The following is a 21,393-nucleotide window of genomic DNA, read 5'->3' as shown; positions in this document are numbered from 1 at the left end:
AATGTAGTCAGTAGTCTGGTGATCAACCAAAGGGAATGTCATCACATGATACATGAAAATCGAGGAAAGCCAAGTCCAAGAGGGACTTTTTTTTTCCCTGCAATCTCATTAACAGCACAGAATGTTACCTTAGAATACATCAGCTGCAAGATTTTCAGCATGAAATGATGTGACTAGCTCTTTTAACCCCTTCTGATGAGGTAGTACTTGTCTGTAAATCTCTCAGTAAAAGTGACATAGGTAAGCATTGCTCCTTGAATTCTTTACGCCTTCTCCACCTCATACCTTCAAGTAATTTTTTTTTTTTTTTACCTGCTATGTTTAGAACTTCCTAAGTTTTATTTCTGTGGCTTGACAGATATGCCAGGAACTATATTAATTAATCATTTATTTCTAGCTATAGTGGATTATATTTTCTTAGAGGGACCAGGCCACTTATTCTAAACCTGCCCCCAGGATTCCCTCCTTCTGTGCCTTTGCTTAACTTGGTTCTAGAAGGAATGCACCTCCTGACAAAATAAAGCCATCCTTCAAAACTGAATTAGAATGACAACTCCTCTCTGAAACTCACCATAGTACATCCAACAGGAATTTTCTTATGTTCCTCTGTATACTTATCACACGTTTAACTTTCTTCTTGGGCTGGCTTATTTCTGCATGTTTTTCTACCCTCCAAGTTTGTATACGTGATACAAGAATATTGACCACTTAATAACTGAGCAACACCTTTCCCTTTTTGGTAGCAGTTAAGACTAATGCCTCTTTTTTTTCCATTTCCTCTATCAGTGGGATGGTGAATTCAGATGTAGAGATGTTTCATTACTGAGAGAGAACTCTCAGTAGCAAAATCATAGAGAAATTGGTGTTCTCTTTCTACAAAGTGAAAGGAAACTCTAACTTTCACTGACATTTCCTAATGAGACCTTGGAATAGATCCTACACCATGAACCAGTCTGATCTGTGCTCCCATACCTAACTAGGATCTGGCACATCCTCAGTGATCAACAACTGCCTGTGGAATAAATGAATGAGTCAGTGGTCATGGATACACGACAATCTGCTATTTCTGGGCAGGACCAGGTGGCCCACTTTGGTGTCTACAATGAGTTATGGCCGGACACTGCACTGCTGTGATAGCTCAGTTATAAGGCAGTCCAGGAAATGAAATGAACATACACTGATGAACAATTTCCTACTGAAAAGAGCCTCTCACTGAACATTTTAGAAGGCTCAAATGTTTGGGAAGTAAGGATGAAGAGTTAAGTGAGATCTAAGCACACTACAAAAACAACTCCTAAATTCTGTGTTCCTTTCTTTTGCACTCCTTTAGGCAGAGGAGGTCCTGAGAGTCCAGAAAGCTAGGTTGGTATGGTCTGCTGAAAGAGGAATCTCACTTTAGAGTAGTGCTACACATCATATCCAAAATATTGGCTGTGGGGCGCCATTATGCATGAGGGTATTAATGGTGCTTTTCCAGCGGGCAGCACAGTTTGTCTCAGTAGTCTGACTGAGGCAGTCATGACAGTAGAGCAAATCTGCCCTGGTTTCACAGGGTAATGCAATCTTTTAAAGTAAAATTGTTGCCCATTATTACCTTAGAATGGTTCCTAATCTAATCTTTTTGCCTTGAAAGTGTTATGATAATCTAGCTGAAGATTTTTTAAATCTCTGATTTTAGACTGCTTGGTTCAATGTTCCTCATTTTCATGGAGCAAAATACAAATATAACATATTCAAGAAGGAGAAGGAGTAAATACATAAGAGAATGTGGCATGAAAGGAAGGTCTGTTTGCCCCTTTTCACTGAAATTTGGGAACCAGAGCCATTGATTGGAAAGGACGGAGGAATAGCCAAGTAGTTGTTGCCAATAAAAATGCCGAGCCAAAGACTCACCAATAGGTAATTAAAAGAACAGGGAGACGAACAGGGAGACTCATAATGTGCACAGAAGTTTTGCTGTGGCTGCCAGCTCCAGCTCTTCTCTCCTCCATCCCAGCTCTTACTCAGATCACCATCACACACCATGTCCTTTGATTACTGGGGCAGGTAACAGCCTTCCTGCTGAATTGAGTTTGATACAATTCCAGCAGGGAAAAGTACTACAGTCCAGTGGCTGAACAAGGAGAAATCTACAAAAGTCGTTTTGTTTAAAACGGGTCCAGGCATTTTGAGGACACTTTTATTGGATAAAGTTGGTGTCTGATATAGAACTTATTCTTGGACAGGAAAGAGTAGAAATTAGGAGAAGATACTGCTTTGTCAGCCAACTTTCAGAGTATCAAGGGAAAGCTAGTCAGTATTTATATGGATAAAACTTGTTGACTAAGGTGCTTATAAACATGACCCAAGTAAGGGTTTGATATTAACTGTTCCCTCCACGAAGTACTGTTTCATGCCTCCCACTCAGTCATCCTAGTGAAAGCCACCCAAAAGGCTCACTGGGACCATGATGTCAAAGTCTGTTCTTGTGCTCATTTGACAGATATTGTTGAGTGTCAGTAGATCAGTGTGTCCTGTGGGTTAGGCGGCACATGGCTGAACACTTAACCTAGTGCCTTCTGCATTGGAGGAACTCAGTTAATACTAGCTTAAAGAATGATTGCTGTTCAGGGAATGTACCCACTGTTTAAAAGCATGCAATATCGGAATTCCAGTTGTGTTGTTAACAGAATTCGAATTTGAATAGATACGTCATATTAACTAGCCCACTCCTTTCCTGAATAGACTTCCTGGGATTTGCAGATCATGAGGTCAGGAGATCGAGACCATCCTGGCTAACACAGTGAAACCCCGTCTGTATTAAAAAATACAAAAAACTAGCCGGGCGAGGTGGCGGGCGCCTGTAGTCCCAGCTACTCGGGAGGCTGAGGCAGGAGAATGGGGTAAACCCGGGAGGCGGAGCTTGCAGTGAGCTGAGATCCAGCCACTGCACTCCAGCCTGGGTGACAGAGCGAGACTCCGTCTCAAAAACAAAAAAAAAGAAAAAATCTTTTTGAAAAAAAAAAAAAAAAGTATTTTCTTTGTAATTTGGTATTTCCAGCCCAAACTAATGGGACTTACTCTTTGATAAGACGCTAATTGTATAGGATTAAAAACTGCCTATGAAATATTCAATGCCTGCAGAAAATACTTAGTAAATATTTCTTTATTAATTGACCAGATAATTTAGATTATATACCTAGCCAATTTAGTTAATATAGGATCAGAAATTCTGTCCATATCTCTGAGCCTTTATCTTCACAATTTTAGTCCTTTATTATTTAGATTTAACTTTTCCAAAGCCTGGATGCTGTGGACCAGAACTGAGTCTCCATTTCTTACTGCCCTGTGGAGTCTTGAGTCTAATTATATATCATGAAATGCCCTGGCCTTGCATATTTTTCTCACTTATTGATAATAGAATCATAAATTGTTCTGATCTTGTTATCAAGGTCTGGGAGACAAGTCTCCACATCTTTTCATTTAATCTTTATTAAGCCTATTTTTCCTTTTTTTTTTTTAAAAAAAATGAGAACCACTTTTTGAACTTTATTATATGAGGCTTGCCTGTCTACACTGGCACAATCAATCAGAAATACAATTAAATTTGTTCTTTGCATCATAGAAACAATTCATCTGATAATCATTGTGAATTTTTACTAAATTTATCAGCTATTATGTTGTTTAGATGAAGTCTGAGGGTCACCACATCTTTGACTGTGATTGAATACAGTACTCTACCTGCAATATGAGGATCAAATACAGCATACCTAATTATTTGCTATTTGATACCTTTAGGATGTTAATAATTAGTTTGTTGCCCCATCTCCATCTTTCCATTTGTCCATCTTTAGAACTGTCTGGATTTCTAATACATTAATTAAAGGTTTCCAAGTGGAGTCTGGTTAAATTTATTTTTCTTTCTGAATTTAACCTGTCTCTCTTGTCTGATAAGTGTTTATTTTCTTCCTCAATTGAAAGGAAGAAAAATACTTCATATTTTTATGCAGTATATGGTTTGTGTGTCTGCAGATCATTGATAAAATATTTTTTAACTAATTAGTTTGTTTTTAAATTGAGTTAACATTTTAAAAAGCAAAGTTATAGTGAACAGGATTTCAAATGCATTTGATGAAAGAATGAATTGATTGTGCCAGTGTAGACAGTCAAGAATTCTATACTGAATTAGATTTTCCATTGGTAGCCATCTGAGAAGAAACTGTTTGAGAGTTCGTTTGGGGGTCATATAAAACAACTTGGTTTCTCAGCAAATGCGTTCTGTTATTAGCTGCAGTGATGCTACATATTTATATTGTGCTGGACATTTCCTTCCAGGGAACATTGAAAAAAGAAAAAAACTGATTCCTACTTTGCTTGGGTTTAATTAGATCCAAAGTCTTAATGTAGCCAAGTCAATGTTGTTACTCTAAGACTGGTCTTTCCTCCACAACTGTAGCAACACATGAACACTGGAGACCTTCGGCAGGTTCCCTGACTTTTCTCCCTCGCTATTCTCATCTGTAAAATGGTGACGATGATGATAATGGTAGCTAACACAGATCTGCTTATGTGCCCGATCCTGTTGCCAGCGCTTTAGATATATATTGGTTTATATATGCGGTACCATTGTGAAGATTAAAAGAGTGCACCTGGAAAACATGCCTAAAGTTAACAAAACATTATAGTGGACTGTATTATGCATTTCTACAGAAAGCTGTGGTTCCCAAATGTACATGCTCTGTCTCTGTGGGTTCCAACTACTCCTGTTTATTGCTCATAGTTCCCTTCTTTTGGAGAGGTATAGTTGTGGTGTTTGGTTTACAATGGAAGAAAGACTGAGGGGAAAAATATGTGGTTGAGGTCTTCTCTTGTTGTAGAATAGAGTCAGAATTTGGAAAGAAGGCCTGAGCTTCCACTGCTACCTTTTTCATATTAAACTACCGATGATTCTTTTTCTAGGGAACCTAAGCCTCTAGTTTGGCATTCTTTTTGCAGATATTTTCACAACTCTTGAAGCCTGTATTTCTTTGGTGACAACTAGCCCTGAAACACATCTGTCTGGGTTGGGAGCACCTCCCTTCAGTCTTCTCTGCCTCACATGGTACTGCCTGACGGAATCCCTCATCAGAGAGAAGCCCTCTACTTAATCAGACTTGGCTCCACCCAGAGGGGTTGAAAACCCAGGTGATGTGCAGGGGCATATCCATTCTAAGCATATCCATTCTATTCCTCTTGTACTTTTAGTTTTCTGACAGTTTTCTTGGAAGCCTCTTAGTGGCCTCTTTTTGTCCTGAGCATTTAAATAGCATGTTGATACAGATCTGGATATATTTTTTCTTCTTTAAAAAAGTCAGAATTCTTACCAGATAAGAATTCTGTACCCTGTGATTTACACCAATTTTAATTACATTCTTCTGCAATAGAAACCACTTTCCCTCCAAATTTAGTGATCTGTTATGATGCTATTTGCTATTGAAGAGATACCAGTTTTTAAATGACCAGGACAGTGTGAGACAAGCACTGAACTGTGAAATAACTTTAGTTAAATACTGAAGGGTTTGCAGTTACCAGTAGAAAAGGGTACATTGATGGAAAGAGTGAATAATTTCTTTTGGAATGAGCACTTCGGGAGAAAATGCAGACTTTCTGGAAAGCTCTGTCTTGCACATGTCAACAAGAGGAATGCTTTGAAATATCTTCAGACTCTTCAAAGCAACTAGCTATCTCATCCACCCAGACCAAGAAAAATCCAAAGTCCTACGTCTAAATAAATACTTACCAGCCCTTAACTGAAGGCTTTAACAAAAGATATCGTATTTTTGAATAATTATTCTTTCATGTTGTTGGGGAAAAATTTTCATGAGATTTTAATTGGATAGCACGGTAATTTTTGGACAGAAGGAAAGAAAAAATAGCATTCTTGCAGACTAGAAATTTAACTTCATATAGTTATTTGAAGGTGAAACTCGGCATAGCATACTTAAAATTATTCAAACCAGCTAATAAAAGCGAGTCTAGATGTTTCCTATTAACCTTGGAATGTGCTTGGAAAAAGCACTGCTACTCCAGATGTCTAGTATTAGAAAGCATATCAACAGCTTTTACTCTCAATTGTGGTGAATAATACCGTTCTAAAATTCACAAGTGCAGTTTGGTGTGTTAGGACATAATATAGAATTAGTATTCAAGTTTTTTCTTTTTTAATTCTTAATATATCTTAAAAGTAGGAGAAACATCACAAGATGTCATAGTCCTAATTTCTTGGTTACAAATTAAAACTAATTTATATCATGGAATAAGGTGGTCCAGACTTAGAACTCAAGATGTGTTAAGTAAATATTTATTCTGGTTCCACTCCAGGGAGGTAAAAGATTTTATTAACATATTTCTTGAATTAACATATTTCTTGAGGTCACGGGGGCAAAGAAAAGCTTATGCTGTGCTTAAATGCCTGAGGGGCCTTTTTGCTGCAAGCTAACAAAGGCTGATTTTTTTTTCTTTGCTAAAGAGAGGAACTATCTTGTATTGTGGCCTTTGTTTTCTTATTGTTCACTCACAACTGCGTAATCTCAAACCAAGTTTTTAAAAGGTTGCTTTTTTTTTTCACATTGTTTGGAAAGACGCTTCTTAGATATTACAAGATTTGTATCCAAGCTTTATTCTCTTACTTTTTCTCCTGGTTTACTTTGGGCTGTTACCAGCCATTTGCACTTTGTTTTCTCTTCATTGCTGAAAAGAAAAAGTGCCCATTAAAAGTCAAGATTTGAAGTGCTGAACTTAATTCCTTGAGTCCAGTCCACAGTTTGGCTCTGATTACTGTACCAGGCTGACCTCCAGTCCAAGGGAGGGTGCCTTGGCAGAAATCTGAGAATTCCTCGATCAGTGACTCCCTTTTTTGGATTTATGGAGTCTTTAGGTGGATTGCTTTGTGCTAAATGTGCTCTTATTGGAAAGGAATGGGGCTGGAATGAGAGGAACACGATGTTGCACAACATAAATGTTTGCAGCTGACCTCCGTGTTCACTATGCTTGAATTAGCTGGCCGTTGCTGCACCTGGCCTTGAACCATGTACCCTCAAAGCCCAGAAAACTCACGTAATGAACGGTTTTAAGTAGTGGTGAAAAAGAAAAGTCGGGTAATTCTGTTAACCTTTGTGGCTGGCTCCTGACTTGATTTTTTGCCCCCCTTGAAAGTCTTTGCTATTATTCTTAGAAATAAAATTTTAAAAGACTCAGCAGCCAAACAAGCAGAATATTACATTGTGGAACAGAGTGACTGTGAAACTCTTTGTGCTGACGATTAATTTCACATGTAAACACTTTCATTTTGTTGCCAGCAAGGAGATTTCCTTTTCCCTTCTCTGCCTAAAGTCTAGAAATAAAATTCCACAGCTGTCAGGTTCCCACATATTCATCAGTGGCCTCTCAAGATGGCTTCACAATGAGCAGAGTGAATTTAGAGGATTCCACTATTAAAAGTCTGCAAAGCTTGTTTCAGAAACCCCAACTCACAAAATCAAGAATTATAAATCTTTTGCCTTCCTGACGTGTAATGTTGGACAGTAACATAATCTGTGGCATAATATTAATAAAACATGAACATTTTCTGTGCCCGTAGTGGGAATATGCACCCGAAGCAAAGCTAATGCCATTGGGTTTAACCAATTAGTGGGCCATCATTGTCTTCCTTATTGAAACACGTTGCCTCCCCCAACCTCTATTTGTGCGTGTTAAGGACTTACCAGGCAATGAAACTCAAGGAGTGGCAGCAGGAGCCACAAAGGCCTGCCTTTCCTTTCTAGCAGGAGGGCGTTTATGACTATAGAGTGCAGTAGTTGGGTGTTCATAATGCATACTCTGTAATTACCCATTGTTACCACAGCCAGCTCCAGTGTATGTGTGTGTGTGTGTTTAAATTAGGTCAGTGCATGTTTCATTTAGCTCCCAAGCCAGAATACTTGCCAACCTAAGCCCCAACACTTTTATTCTGCTTTCCAGAATGTGCAGAGGTTACATACATCATTTGAAGGGCCCAGTGTTCTACAGGTTTATCTTTTTGTCTTCCAGTGGCAACGTGTTTTCCCCGCTGTGTGCTGCTTCTCCAAGCAGCATTCACAAGGTTAGGCAGATTTCTAAGACTACATCTCTAGAGAGACAGCACAGTGCATCATCTTTTGGCACCATTTAATCTTTGATGTAATGTTGTTCAGAGAAAATGATCCTTGTAGCTCATTTATGGTTTCAGTTTACATCTGGCCCTCTCATATGACCAGTAACACCTGGGAGCAGAGTGGCTTTTGAGGGAGATTCTTTATAGCACCACTTCAAAGGGTTTTTGCAGAAAGGAAGTGTATGTATATGCACATGAATTCTCCTTGAATTACAGTACCAGGTTTCCCAACCTCCTGGCCAATTAGGCAGAATAAAACATGTACACATACAGACACATACTATTTAATTGGCAGAAAGATTATGAAATACACCCCTTTGCTGCAGAAAGGATTGATTATGCAGGTTGGACTCCTGCTGCCCTAGTTGGCTTTCCTAATTGCAGGAGATAGATACCCATCCTGTTAAGTTATAAAGGACCCATGTGTGCATTCTTTAACCCTATAGGACCCCATCAGGGATAAAGAATAATATTACAGCTATGGTCCTTAACAGCCAAACCATGCAACATACTTTCATGGCAGACTTCTGAAAATGTATGTTAACTAATGAAGTAAGCAGCATTTATGTGTGTGGTGTATTTAGCCTCTGCAAAAAGATATAACCCTGCCTTTAAGTATCATTCTCATAGAAAAGTCTCCCCCAAAGAAATATTGATAAAGACAGTAAATGAACAGAGGAAAATACAAACTTAGAAACAGGTAATAAGTAGATATGATTCAAATTTTACCTGCAGTGTAGTAGAAGTGATAGGAAACATGTCAGAGAACTTTTAGATTGATTCTGTATGTGGACCATGCCATTGAAAAATAAATAGCAGATTTTGAAATGAAAAGCTTAAAAAATGTTTGAAAAATAATTTAAGCAATAATCTAGTTTGCTATTTTTTAGGACCTTGGAGGACTGGTCTCTGAATTTTCCTACATTTCATTTTTCTAATTTGGAGCACTAGTTGTCAGCTATTAATAATAGTTTATACTAAGCAATAATTACTGGTAAGCTAATTACTTTATAGCCTTTAAAAAATGCAGTTATTTTTCATGATGCACTGTCCAAAGAGTAAAACAAGCCTCAAAAGAAAGAAAGGAAAGAAGGAAGGGAGGAAGGAAGGAAATGAAGGACAAAACCCTGAGTATTTTATTTGCAATTTGTATGCTGTGATAGAATATTGTAACTTACCTATCAGTACATTTAAGAGAATCAGTAAGAAATAGCACATTTAATATTTAAATATATAGTGGGTTTAAGTATATTAATTATACTCGAAAGCATAAAATTGTTTTTTTCTAAGAATTGCTCAAGGATATCTAAATACATGTCATGATTAGTGTATTTTAAACCACTGTGGTTCTTTATGACGTTCTGTTGTTTTTCAACCTAATTGTCAGTGAGATAAATATAGCATTACAGAAAAAGATGCATTAACCAATATATTCAGTGACAAGTATAAACACTCAAACTTTACCAGAATTCAAACAAAACCGTTGCATATTCTCCAAATTAAAGTAACAAAATTTTCCTTCCCCCTACCTTTTTTTTTTTAACTAGCATTTTGTTTTCTCAACTGTTGAAGGTATGATTTGCTTTTCTGATTTTCTAATTGACTTCTGGAAGAATAGTATTCTAGAGGGTTTTGAGGATTTTATTTGGGCAAAAACAATTGTTTATTGTATACATTGAAAAACCGGTTTTAAAAGAAGACATACTTTTTGTGAAGATTAATGCAAACTTTGGTTTGTTTAATAAAACAACAGTTTTGAGGTATTCCCATACCCAGAACGCTTAAATTTTCGAGATGCAAACCACCGAAACAACAATAGAGAATTCAATGAAGTGTCAAAAAGAAAGTTAATTGGTCTTCATGAAAAACACAAACTTGAATTCAGACAATGAATGAATGGAATGCAGTATCAGCCACGTGCCCATGTTTGGAGTGTCAGTTGATGAGCACCAAGAAGAATGGGCAGCTTTACAGTTCAGCAAGCACAGATGGACTCTAGAAAGATGGATCAGCTTACCAGTTTTCTGATCCTCATATTATCAGCACTCAAAAGCTTCAGTCATGGGGTCATTGTCAGTTCCTAATATTCTGAACTAGTTAAGAAACTCATGGGTTCATGTGGGTCTTGTTACTGCTGTGGCCCCTGGGAGCTGCAGGGAGACCTCCTGGCCACAGGGCCACCTGCCTGCATGGAGCTCATTGTGCACTTATCCCTCACCCTTCTATCTTCCTTGGCTGATTCTGACAGCCATCAAATGCCCTCCCAGATGCACTCACTGCCACCCCCATTTCCTTTGTTGACAGCACTACTGGATATTACGCTGAATGTTGGTTTTGTTTGTTGTTTAGTCTGTTGATACATGTTCCAGCAGCAATTACATTTGACATAACCTATATATTTATTTTTGTTGTTGTTGCCCTTAAAAAGCACATTGTGTTTAGTTTGTGAGGGCTGCCATAACAAAGTGCCACAGACTGGGCAGCTTAAACAACAGAAATTTATTTTCTAACAGTCTGGAGGCTCCAAGTCTGAGATCAAGATGTTGGCAGAGTTGGTTTCTTCTGAGGCCTCCCTCCTTGGCTTGTAGATGGCTGTCTTTTTCCCTGTGTCTTCATATGGTCTTTCCTGTGTGTCTGTGTCCTAATCTCTTCTTAGAACAACATGCATGGGTCACTTCAGATTACGGCCCACCCTGATGTCCTCATTTTAACTTAATTGCCTCTGTAAAGATCCTGTTTCCAAATACAATCACATTCTGAGGTACTGGTGGTTAGGACTTCCTCATATGAATTTTGAGGTGATACAAGGCAGCCCATAACACACATTTTCAAAAGTAGATTTTTGTGGATTGATCACCCCTGCTGTACCTTCCCTACCCCCAGACTTGAGCATCTAGAAGGCAGGAAGTCTATTTCTCTTGCAATCCCCAGAACCTAACAGTGTCCAGCACTTTGCAGCTATTTCATGAACTGTTGCTGCATAAATGCACAAAGGTTGGTAAGAGACATGAAGTTGAAAAGTGGCACTATTTCTGACTGCCAGAAGTAGAACCTGGTGAGTAGACTAGAACATGTTCCGATGAGAAGAAGCGGCAGAGAAAATACAGTACATTTAAACCGAGACAGCTTTTGACAGAAAGACAAATGATTGTTGCTTTGGACACCCATTCTCCACTTCCAGCTCTGGGAAAGGAATGGAAATTGAGGCCCTTGCGGAATACCAAAGGTCAGGTCTGAATCATTTGAGAGCAAAGGTAATTAATGATTGTCAATCGATCTTTTCTCTTAAGCTCTTCACTTTAGAGTCTGAAAATACTGCAGGTATAAGAAAGAACAATGTTGTAATGCAGATAGATCGTATTTGTTTGCAGTAATTTACCACTGTTTCTTAAAACTAGCTGTGCTTAAAAAAAATGAAAAGTTTAAATATCTCCTTTAGATACTATGTCTAGGGATATGCTGAGTTCTTAGACACCAGCCAAGCAGGTTTTAAGAGTGTAACTGAGACTCCTCTGTCCCTGCCATTTTTGGCTTAAGGTTCTGACTTTGAAGCAGATTGGAAGACTACCGCAAGGCCAAAGTAACGTTCATTTTTCTAAAAGTATACAATGATTATGATTCAAATACTAAAAAATGCCTAATGTGCTAAAAATGCCTAATAGTAAAAAAAAATGCCTTCGTCAATGTAACAAATATGAAGTGAGCGATAAAGTTTCCTTAGTCATGTGTGTTTTGCTGTTGGATATTCATGTTCCCAAGTTCTTTGGCAAAAGTTGTTGGTTTTTTTTTTTTTTTCTTTAAGCAAATGGACAGTTCTTGGAACAACAGATTGTTAAAATAGGTGTAATAATTTCTGAAAGGCAAGCTATTTTTCCCCTACAAATTAGACTTGGGTGCTTTTAGTATTGATGCTTAGAAGTTAAATGTTAAAGCAGTGTCATTTCGTTAAAATGGAATATCCCAGCAAAGCACAAGAACACAGGAATGGCAATACTTACCTGACCTTGCTTTTCATCGCTTCCTATGCCTACAAAGTTCTTATAGGTACTTTTATCAACATTTTTGGTTTCCAGTGTAACTTAATTTCTCACTAATATTTTAAGACTGTACTTAAAATATGATTTTTAAAGTGGCAATATAGAAATGTAATCACTTTATATCCATTTATATGAAGTGAATTTAACAGTAGATTCAAACTTAGGGTCCCCTCAAGTTAAGCCGAAACTGGGCTTTTGTGTGCTGTGACTTTGTTATAAGTCTTGAAAAAAGCTTGTGTATTTGAGATTATTTTGTTTTCTTCACCCATTCCTGGATAAAGGAAATGTCAGAAGTGGCTGCTTGTCCCAAACAAGGCAGATGGTGGAATACTTTCTGAAGGAGCTGGGCAGAGGAGAGGAAATATGTGGAAAAGTAAGGTGGTTGGGGTGGGGGGAACCACGTGGCTCAGAAAGCTAGACCCAGTCCAAAAAGGAAATAGTTCCAGCTCTTGCAGAATGAGCTCTCTTTAAGACCCAAACGTGGGTGGCGGCTGTGGACTGGTGTAATTTTGAGGGAGTGGTGGTAGGCGATTTGCATTCTGGGATAATGTGAGGGCAGCAGGATAGTGGAAGGAACTGAAGTTTAGAATCTGGAAACCTAGTGTGAGTTTCAGTCCTACCCTACACTGCCTGTGTGACTTTGGGCAAATCGTTGACCTTTTTGAGTTTCAGTGTCTTCATTTGTTTAATGATAAGACCAATATTATAGGCTTATCATCAGGACAAATTAAGTAATGTATGCAAAATTGCTTTGTAAGCTAGGATGTGCTCTAAATGTCACTGGTGTAGATCAAAGATAGTTACTGTTCAATTATTCCGAAGAGTGAACACTGTTAACCATCCATATTTCCTACCCTAGATCTCGTGACAAAATGGATTGATTGGGGTATACCAAGTATTACAGTCAACTCAATGATTAGGTTACCTCAATTAGGGCTTCCAAAACCAAAATCTAAACAGACATCTAAGTCTGTTTGTTAATCTGTTAATGAGGTGTGACTCTTAATTGTTGTTTATTAAATGTGAAGCTTATTTATTGCAGAATGTGGAGAAGCAGATCTGGAGGGAATCTTACCTAATTTCACTCTGCTTTCAATCAGGACTGTATTAAATGTGAATTAGCTCTGACAGATGGTTGCTGGATTCTGTTTCTAAATTTTTTAAAGAAGATTTCACAGTTTTTCTCTAATTTCTTTTAGTAATTTAACAATTCTTATGCTGAGTTCTTCCTTAGAGCTGACCCAAATCTTAGTTGTAATTTTAAGTCCTTTCCCCCCTCCTGTCATTACTGAAGATGGAGAACAGCTGGTCGGCAACCTTATGCTAATCATCCTTTGTATATTTAAAGAAGAGTTACTCAGTTCCACTCCCTCGCTCCACCCCCTCCCACCACCAAATTCATCAACTAGTATTCTCTGAATCATTCATGGTGATGACACCTATCTCCCGCCCCTCCCTCAGACACTTGGCTGTTTCAGGCAGCTGGGCAGAATGTGTTGTCACTGGCCACATGGACTTGGAGAGAATCTGGGCTGCTGCTTTCTTTCCTCTTTTATTTTGTTCATAATCTTTGGCCTTCTAATAAATGATCAGAATAACCCTTAACAGTGTTTGATGGAGTTTTTCAAGGATACTTATCATAGAATCCTTTGAAAGTTAGACCTCCCTGGTGACTTAGTGCACTCAGCCAGACATACCATTAAGCTGCTACTTTGCCTGCTAAAAATAACATTGATTGATATCTCTGATTTATTGGACTTAATCTTGGCAGACATTAAGCTGAAACTCTCCTGAGTGTAGTGTATGTTCAGAAGCACACTAAGAGTTTGAAAGAGTTAATGGTTTCCCCAGTGCTCTAAGTTGCAGTTGGGAATAAGTGACCATTGAGGAGAATTGAGCTCATTAAGGTTATCCCATGTAGTTTCAGAGTAGATCCTGTTTTTAATCTGAATGTGTGTGCTTTTGTGTCTCTATAGGTTTATTACCCAGAACTCTTTGTCTGGGTCAGTCAAGAACCATTTCCAAACAAGAACATGGACGGAAGGCTTCCTAAGGTAAGATCCCTAGATGCCATTTTGTTAACACTATTTTCAATATTGAAAGAATTGTTTTAAAATATCAGAGCTTTTTTCATTTTAATACCCATTATAGGCTGCTATAAGAATCCATCAATCTGATACTATGATGACCTTGGAAATAATGTGCTTTTAAAAAATATCATAAAGTCCTCTGACTTAAAGTTCACATTATCTTCCTTTCTTCATAAATAAAAAATTTTCATTTAAAACATGGAATTAGTTTATCAAATGTACAATTTACAGGTTTTAAATCTGTTCCATTCCTGGTTAGACAAACTCAAATACAATGATCAAACTAAAAGATTTCTTAAAAGTGTAAGAGATGATGACATAATTGCCTGCTAATGAAGTCTGAAGGTCTGATAAGATTATCCATGAAGCAAAAGGGAAGACCAAAAAACTGTTACATGTCTTTCTTCTAATGTTTAAGCCTAAAAACCATTTTTTATAAACATGGTTTCATTGTTCTGACATCTTAGGTATGGCAGTTCTCTGCCTCAAAATTTGTAAAATTTATATTTTAGATTTTAGCATAATTTCTGAAACAAATAACAACTACTTACCAGTTTTTACTGTAGATACTGAACTTTGCCTCTTAGGGTAAATACTTATTTGACCTCAAGCAGGAAGAGTGTACTTTTTAATGACTTACTGATTTTGCAGTTAATAAAGAAAAACAGAATCCACTGAAAATAACATTTCTATTTGAAAGTTTCATAAGTGTAATTGATAATGGTGAGGCCTCCCCCAGCTATTACTGGTATTTCAATGTTTAAGAAATTATTTTATTTACACTCAATAGTCTCAACAATTCCCTATCTTATACTGGCAGGCAGAAACTGAAGAGGTTGTATCAACTGGCAGTTTGCACTGAAAGAAAACAATCTTAAATCACTTTTAATCTTGCAGAGCATTTTTGAAGGTCAAGGTTGAAATCACTGGCAGAAAAGTAGGTGAACAAAATGGTTTGGCCCTGCCTGAACTAGACTTGCACTGATTTGTAGAGCTGGAGTGGAAGAGAGCTAAAATAGTAGCGCTTTCCTTAAAACACACCCACACCCCACCACCTCACCAACAGCACACCAGCGGCAGCAGCAGTATAACCGTAGACATTCATCACTGTGCCAGATCAGGGCATAATTCTCTTAAGGCAGCTGAGGGCAAGAAGTGAAAACAAAGCAAAGTATAGCCTTCGCATTAATTCTTGCCTCATTCAGGCATCCAAAGGTCCTCTCTTTGATACTGGTGACATAAACCAGAGGGGCACGACTAGGCAGAGTTCCTTGATGAGCTCAGTGGTGCCTCCCCCTACTCTTAGAAAGCCAGCCCTGGTGTGCTAGGTCTTGTCCTCCACAAAGACATGCTCCCAGGGGTGGGCACAGTGGATCATGGTATTCAGGTCTTCCGCTATCTTCTCTAAATATGTGAATAATATTTTAAGCATAGTGTATTTGTTCTTTTTCCAGAAGTTCCCTTCTGGAAAAGCATATCTTTGCATAATTGTAGGAAAAATAATCTTGACTTACTTGGACCAAAGCACATTATTAACTGGGGATTAATTTCCTAGTAGTCATCCGTCGGGAGGGCTGATCCACCCCGAGGCACATTAACTGGCATGACTTCCAGGATGGCGGGGCTGTGGGAGCCACTGGACACATCTGCCTCCCAACCCCTAGCCTCTTGAATTACTCAAGTCCCTCAGTTCTGTTGGCACAAATATGTGCTGGATGATAGAACAACTGTTTTTTCCATGGATGGACTTTTTTTTTTTTTTGGCTTAAATTCTTATCAGGCCTGACTTACTTCTGGATCTGGAGAAAGAAGACTTCTTTGTGTCCCATCTTCAAAATCCCTCCTCCACTTGTTGCAGAAGCCTAAAATTCCTTTAGTAGGGGCAGAAAGCCTATTATTATTATTTGTAAATAGTGGGAGGGTGTGTGGATTGAAATCAGTTGGGGGAAGAGGATTGAAATCTAGTAAATCCAGGACTCTATAGGGAGGATGCATAGAACTCTGTCTCCTCAGGAGCACCTCTCCCCACGGGCTTGTTGGGCTCTGGGCCCTCAGGTTGCTGCAGTAGCACACCTCCCTGTGGGCCCTACTACCATTGTCTCGTCAGGGTCCAGTCTGTATGCCTGTCTTCCACACAGCAAGTTAATGAAGGGTGAGATGGGCAGGGACTGTTTTTGTTTCTGTTTCAATCTCTAAGCTTAAAGTCGAATAGAGTACTCCAGCCATAGTAGGCACTCAGAACATGAAAGTGAACAAAGAAATGTTTATTATCTGGCACCCTGAAACAGAAAAAATAGTAAAAATGGTAAATTCAAATCTGAAATAATCTTCACTTTCTTTTTTTCTGGAAGTGCCTCTTCCCAAATCCCTTGTTCTTCCTTTTGTTTTGTTGTGTATGTTTCATGGAGGTAGAAGATTAGTACCGAGACTAAGATTTAAATAGAGAGATACACTAACGTTCTGTGTATTCACTCTTGAACAGAGTAAGTCTGAACAGGAGCAGTTTTAAGGCAAGCTGTGTGAAGAGTATAATTGTTGAGTTAACATTGATCAACTTTTGGTTTTCCTTCTTTTCTTGCCTGTGACAATTAACAGCCATTGAACTCTTCATTTGTCCAAAACCTATGTTTGTCCTATCCTGAACCATGGTAACTGTTTGACTGTGGGGTGCGATGGGGTTGGGCTGGCAGCATTATTTTAAAGACACTGGTATTACAGTGGATTTCCTTTTTTTTTAATTTTGGGATTGTGTACCAAGATTCCAAGATTGAAATTATTTTCAGAAATGCAAGTAACTACCCAATATTATGCTTTTGGAAATTGAATCTAGACTCTTAAGGGTGTGTGAATGGTGAATTATATTTTTATTTAATTTTCTGGTTTGGTCTCATTGGTATTTAATGATACCAAAACAACCTCTAAAATCACAACCTAAGATTGGAGTATTAAAGTACATAATGGTTATATATGTCCAAAAACTGTTGTATGCTCTCAAAGTCTGAGACTTTTAAGCAAAAAATTGAGGCATACCAGATGTTTAAATATGGAAAATTATACAGTAAGTAAGACTTTTTAAAGTTGAATTATCTGTTGCATTTAGTTCACCCCTGGGTTGCTGAAAATATTTATTCAATTTCAGGTTGTTTGGAAGTTACTGGCTTCTGAATTCTTAAAAAGAAATTTAGATGTGTTAATTTATAGGTCACAAAGTAAAATGATCACTCTAATTCAAGTACTTTACATCTAGTCAAATTGGCTTATTAAAACTGTCTTGTTAGAATATGTGACTTGAGCAGAAAAAAAAAAACAAAAAAAGAAAACCCACACGCCTTTTAAAACCACAAAGGATATTTTTTTCCAAGAAAATGTCAGTAATTAAAACTCCAGAGTTCAGCTAAAAGAGAGACTATTGTCAAATATTCACTATGTTCATACCTGTACAGGGCATAAAATCCATCTGTTGTAAATTAATACCTTTATTATGCATCATGTGGGCAGGTGGGCTTCACTGTGCTGTGCTTCTGCTGTCTGGTTGTGATGGAGAGCTCCTCTCCACTGTTGGTGCTGCAGCAGTGTATCCAGGAAGCCACATGGCGGCAGATCAGCAGTCACACTGAGATTGAGTTATTCTAGTCAGAAACACAAAAACCTTACTCATCAGGATTGTGAGGAGAGACTTAGAATAGCCCCAGTCAGTTCTGGCCTTGGTTTCCCACTAGCCTCCTCTCTCCTACATCCGCTGTCTGGGCACCCTCACATTATTTCTCTCCCAGACACTTCCCATCTTTGGTACCCACTTCTGGCATGTACCGATTGCATGTAGAATAAGCCATACATAGATAAGATTTATGCAAGTTGGATATGTTTTTAAATATTTTTATTACATATTCAAAAATAGGTTATTACTCTTCTTCATCACACCCTCTGGACTCTTTTTTTTTTTTTTTTTTAAATTATCGACTGACCCTCCTGTGAGTATCTATCACCCAGCCTAAGGTTGGGCCCCATCTAATACTAGAAACTGTCCCAAGAAACCTGACACTGGGGAATGCTGCCTCACACATGGCTGGCACCACCATGACAGAAGCACTTCATTCTACTGAAGCAAAGGTGGCCAGTGTTTAATTACTTTATTTCCTCACAGACCTAATATTTACATTCAGGTGAACTGTGTTTAATATGTAAACTCTGTTTTGCAAAACAGCAAGAGTTCAAGGGTAAAATGTGGGCTGGGCAGGAAAAGCAAAATTTTAAAAAATGGTTTCAGAAGCATGACTAATTTTGTCTTTTATGTGTGTGTGTCTGTGTGTGGGTCTGCCTGCTTTGCAGGGAAGACTTCCTGTCCCAAAGGAAGTGAACCGCAAGAAGAACGATGAGACAAACGCTGCCTCCCTGACTCCACTGGGCAGCAGTGAACTCCGCTCCCCAAGAATCAGTTACCTCCACTTTTTTTAATCGTAACACCTCCATTTGTATTACATATGGTGTATGGGTATTGATGAGGTCATGGTATCATATATGGGATTTTTTTCTGTGTAAATCATCAAGTATAAGAAGAAACTATGGGACTCTGAGCCTTGCTTTAGAGAATTTACAGTGGACAAATAGGTATCATCAAACCAGTTTTTAATCATTCTGACTCAAGTGAAAACGCTCAGAATTTCACACTGTGAATCCACGTTTACAACCCTTACAGGTGGGCCTTCAGGCCTGGTTCGCTACAACAATGTCTTCCACAACTCAAACTCCCACCGCGCTCACACAACCGGTCCACTCCTGCCTTTTCACTCACACAGCTCCCGACTGCTTCTTGCAGAGGCTGAGAGTCCCCCCCTTTTTTTTTCATTTAGATGTAACAAACCTAGTAGTTTATGTTCATCAATTGTCTGTATATCTCTATATTTTATCCATGTACTCTTTTGATGTATAGAAGTAGTTTGAAACTCATTGTTTCCTTGTGGTAAGTGACCGAGATGCTGCCACAGGACCTGAGACACTGATGAATGGTGCTATTTTGGACTTTCAACATGCTCCTTGGCGAGGTAGCTCTGATGGAGTTATTTTTTATTTCCATGTTCTAAGAAGGTGTTGGTACTCTGTTTCCCTGAATGTTGTTCTCTAGACTGGATTGACTTGTATTCCTTGTGTCTTCAGTGTGGCTTTCTTCCTCAGTGTTGTAGGTTGAGCGAATGCTACCAGAGTGTGAGAGACGATTGTCTCGTTGACTGGCACTCACAGACATGCAGTCACGGTAGCGGGAGCAATCACAAAACTGTAATTTACTTACCAAATCTCTTCCTTTCCGTAGCCTCGCCTGCCTGACTTAGAGAAAGAAAAGCAATAATTTTACAGGCATTTTGAGGTGTCTCTTTGGGTTCTTTCTGTTTGAAAGGATACTTGTGGAAAAAAAGAGCAAAACCTTTTTAAATAAATTCCCCTTGAAAAAAAACCCAAAACACTGGCATCTGAGTAGGAATATGAAAATGACACCTTTTCCAAATATTAAATTGGAAAACAATGTCTTTACAAAATCATAATGCTTTTTTAAAAGGCAGAGCACTCTTTTTTTGGCAATTTTGATAAGCAAGGTGTAGATTTACATTTTTGTCCTTGCTCCCAACGAAATGGATAAACAAAAATAAAATACCATCTACTCATGGAATGTTGTTGTGTTAGCCAGTCTGAAAGCCCACCTTAATTTTTATATAACTGTCTTTTAGCTCTTCTTTTGACAGGGCAGGCCTTGTTCTGAACTGTTTCGCTTCTGACTGTTAAACACCGATGACGCATGCACTGCACTTCTTCGTTTTCTTCTTGCTCCCCCATTGGCCTGAGTTTCTTGTGCATTCCTCCTCTCCCTCCTTCGTTAGAATAGGTATATCAGCTGTGTAAATAGAGCAAGAAAACAGTATTCTGCATCTGTGGCATTTATGTAGAGTTGCAGTTGTGTACTGCTGAAAATGCAGGCTTTTGTAACAATGTGATCTTTACTGATGCACTCATGACAAGTACCCAATGTATTTTAGCTATTTTAGTAGTATTTGTTCAATAAATATGCAAGCTGTAAGGTAACTGTCTGATTTGGCTCATCATTGAAGAGGACTAGTTTTGAATGCCTTCTCTGGTTCTTGCTAATTCGTGTGTTCCCAGAGTCCCAGAAGTCAGGCCAGCAAACCCAAGGGCAAATATCAAAAGAGAGAGAATCAGCTCTGCCTTTCATGCGTTTTCCCTTTTGAGGATTTTATGAGATTAGGGGCTAGGCAGTGGCTCATTAAGATGGTATTTGCAGAGCTGCCTCTGGACACAAAGGAGAATTAGACCAAGATCCTTTTATTTCTACACTTTTTCTCCCTTCCAAGGCATTCCCATACACTTCAGAACTTCCTCTTTCTCATTCCTTGCCATTAAGACCCACTGTGTGGTATTCTTTATCCCTGCCAAAAGAGATCTGACCTCACTTCATGATCATGGACTATTTGCACTTTCCTCAGACAAAAAGCTTAAACTTGTAAGAGGATAAAAATTTGAGACATAATTTAAAGTCATTAAGACTTAATTCATGTGTACCCAGATACCTGGAACCTACCAGATGATAAGGTGATGGTGAGCAGAGCCTTCTAGAGGTCTCATGTGACCCTGAAACCTGGCAGTTCCGGGGATTTGTGTACTCTCTGTGCATGAGAAATGTCTTCTGGTTTCTCCTCATCCATTCTGGGAGTGAAACTTTTTAACTTGGCTTGTACACAAGTTGCTTATTTGGCTCGTTGGGTTCAGATGACATTGGAGTTTCACCTCAACAGAGACTAAGGAACAGACCTCTGAGATAAAAGCAGAGAAAAAACAGCCAAAGGGAACATTTCCCCTGCAGTGGGAGCTCAGCCTCTGGAGAGTGGGCATCAGATTCTCTCTGAGAAATCTTGGGTCTTAATATGTGTGTTATGTCAGGAAGGACTTTTACATTTGGGGGTTACTGAGCTTAATTTGAAATTAATGCGCATCTCAGATTTTGGTTCAGTTTCCTATTTACCCTCAGCTTTTATTAAGAGAAAGGAGCCTTAGGGCAGAGCCAAATTCTAGCTGCTTACCAGATCGTTAGAATTTGTTCATTCTGAAGGAA

The 21,393-nt window shown here is 38.5% G+C and overlaps 1 protein-coding gene across 7 annotated transcripts in view; it reads left to right on the top strand.

Moving 5' to 3' along the window:
• NREP (neuronal regeneration related protein) overlaps nucleotides 1-20,348 on the top strand; it is a 261,805-nt gene extending 241,457 nt beyond the window's left edge. For all 7 annotated transcript variants that reach the window (XR_001903630.2, XM_009208883.1, XM_009208884.3 and 4 more), the window contains exons 4-5: nucleotides 14,163-14,240; nucleotides 18,606-20,348. Coding sequence is in view for 6 of the 7 variants with exons in the window: in XM_009208883.1 (XP_009207147.1) it covers nucleotides 14,163-14,240; nucleotides 18,606-18,731 (204 nt within the window). In the remaining variant the exon portion in view is untranslated. The remainder of the gene's footprint in view (nucleotides 1-14,162; nucleotides 14,241-18,605) is intronic.
• Nucleotides 20,349-21,393: the final 1,045 nt, after the last annotated feature.

The sequence above is a fragment of the Papio anubis genome, chromosome 5 (assembly GCF_008728515.1).
Source record: "Papio anubis isolate 15944 chromosome 5, Panubis1.0, whole genome shotgun sequence".
NCBI lineage: Eukaryota > Metazoa > Chordata > Mammalia > Primates > Cercopithecidae > Papio > Papio anubis.
Note: the sequence above shows the minus strand (reverse complement) of the source record. Positions and strands in the feature narration are given on the sequence as shown.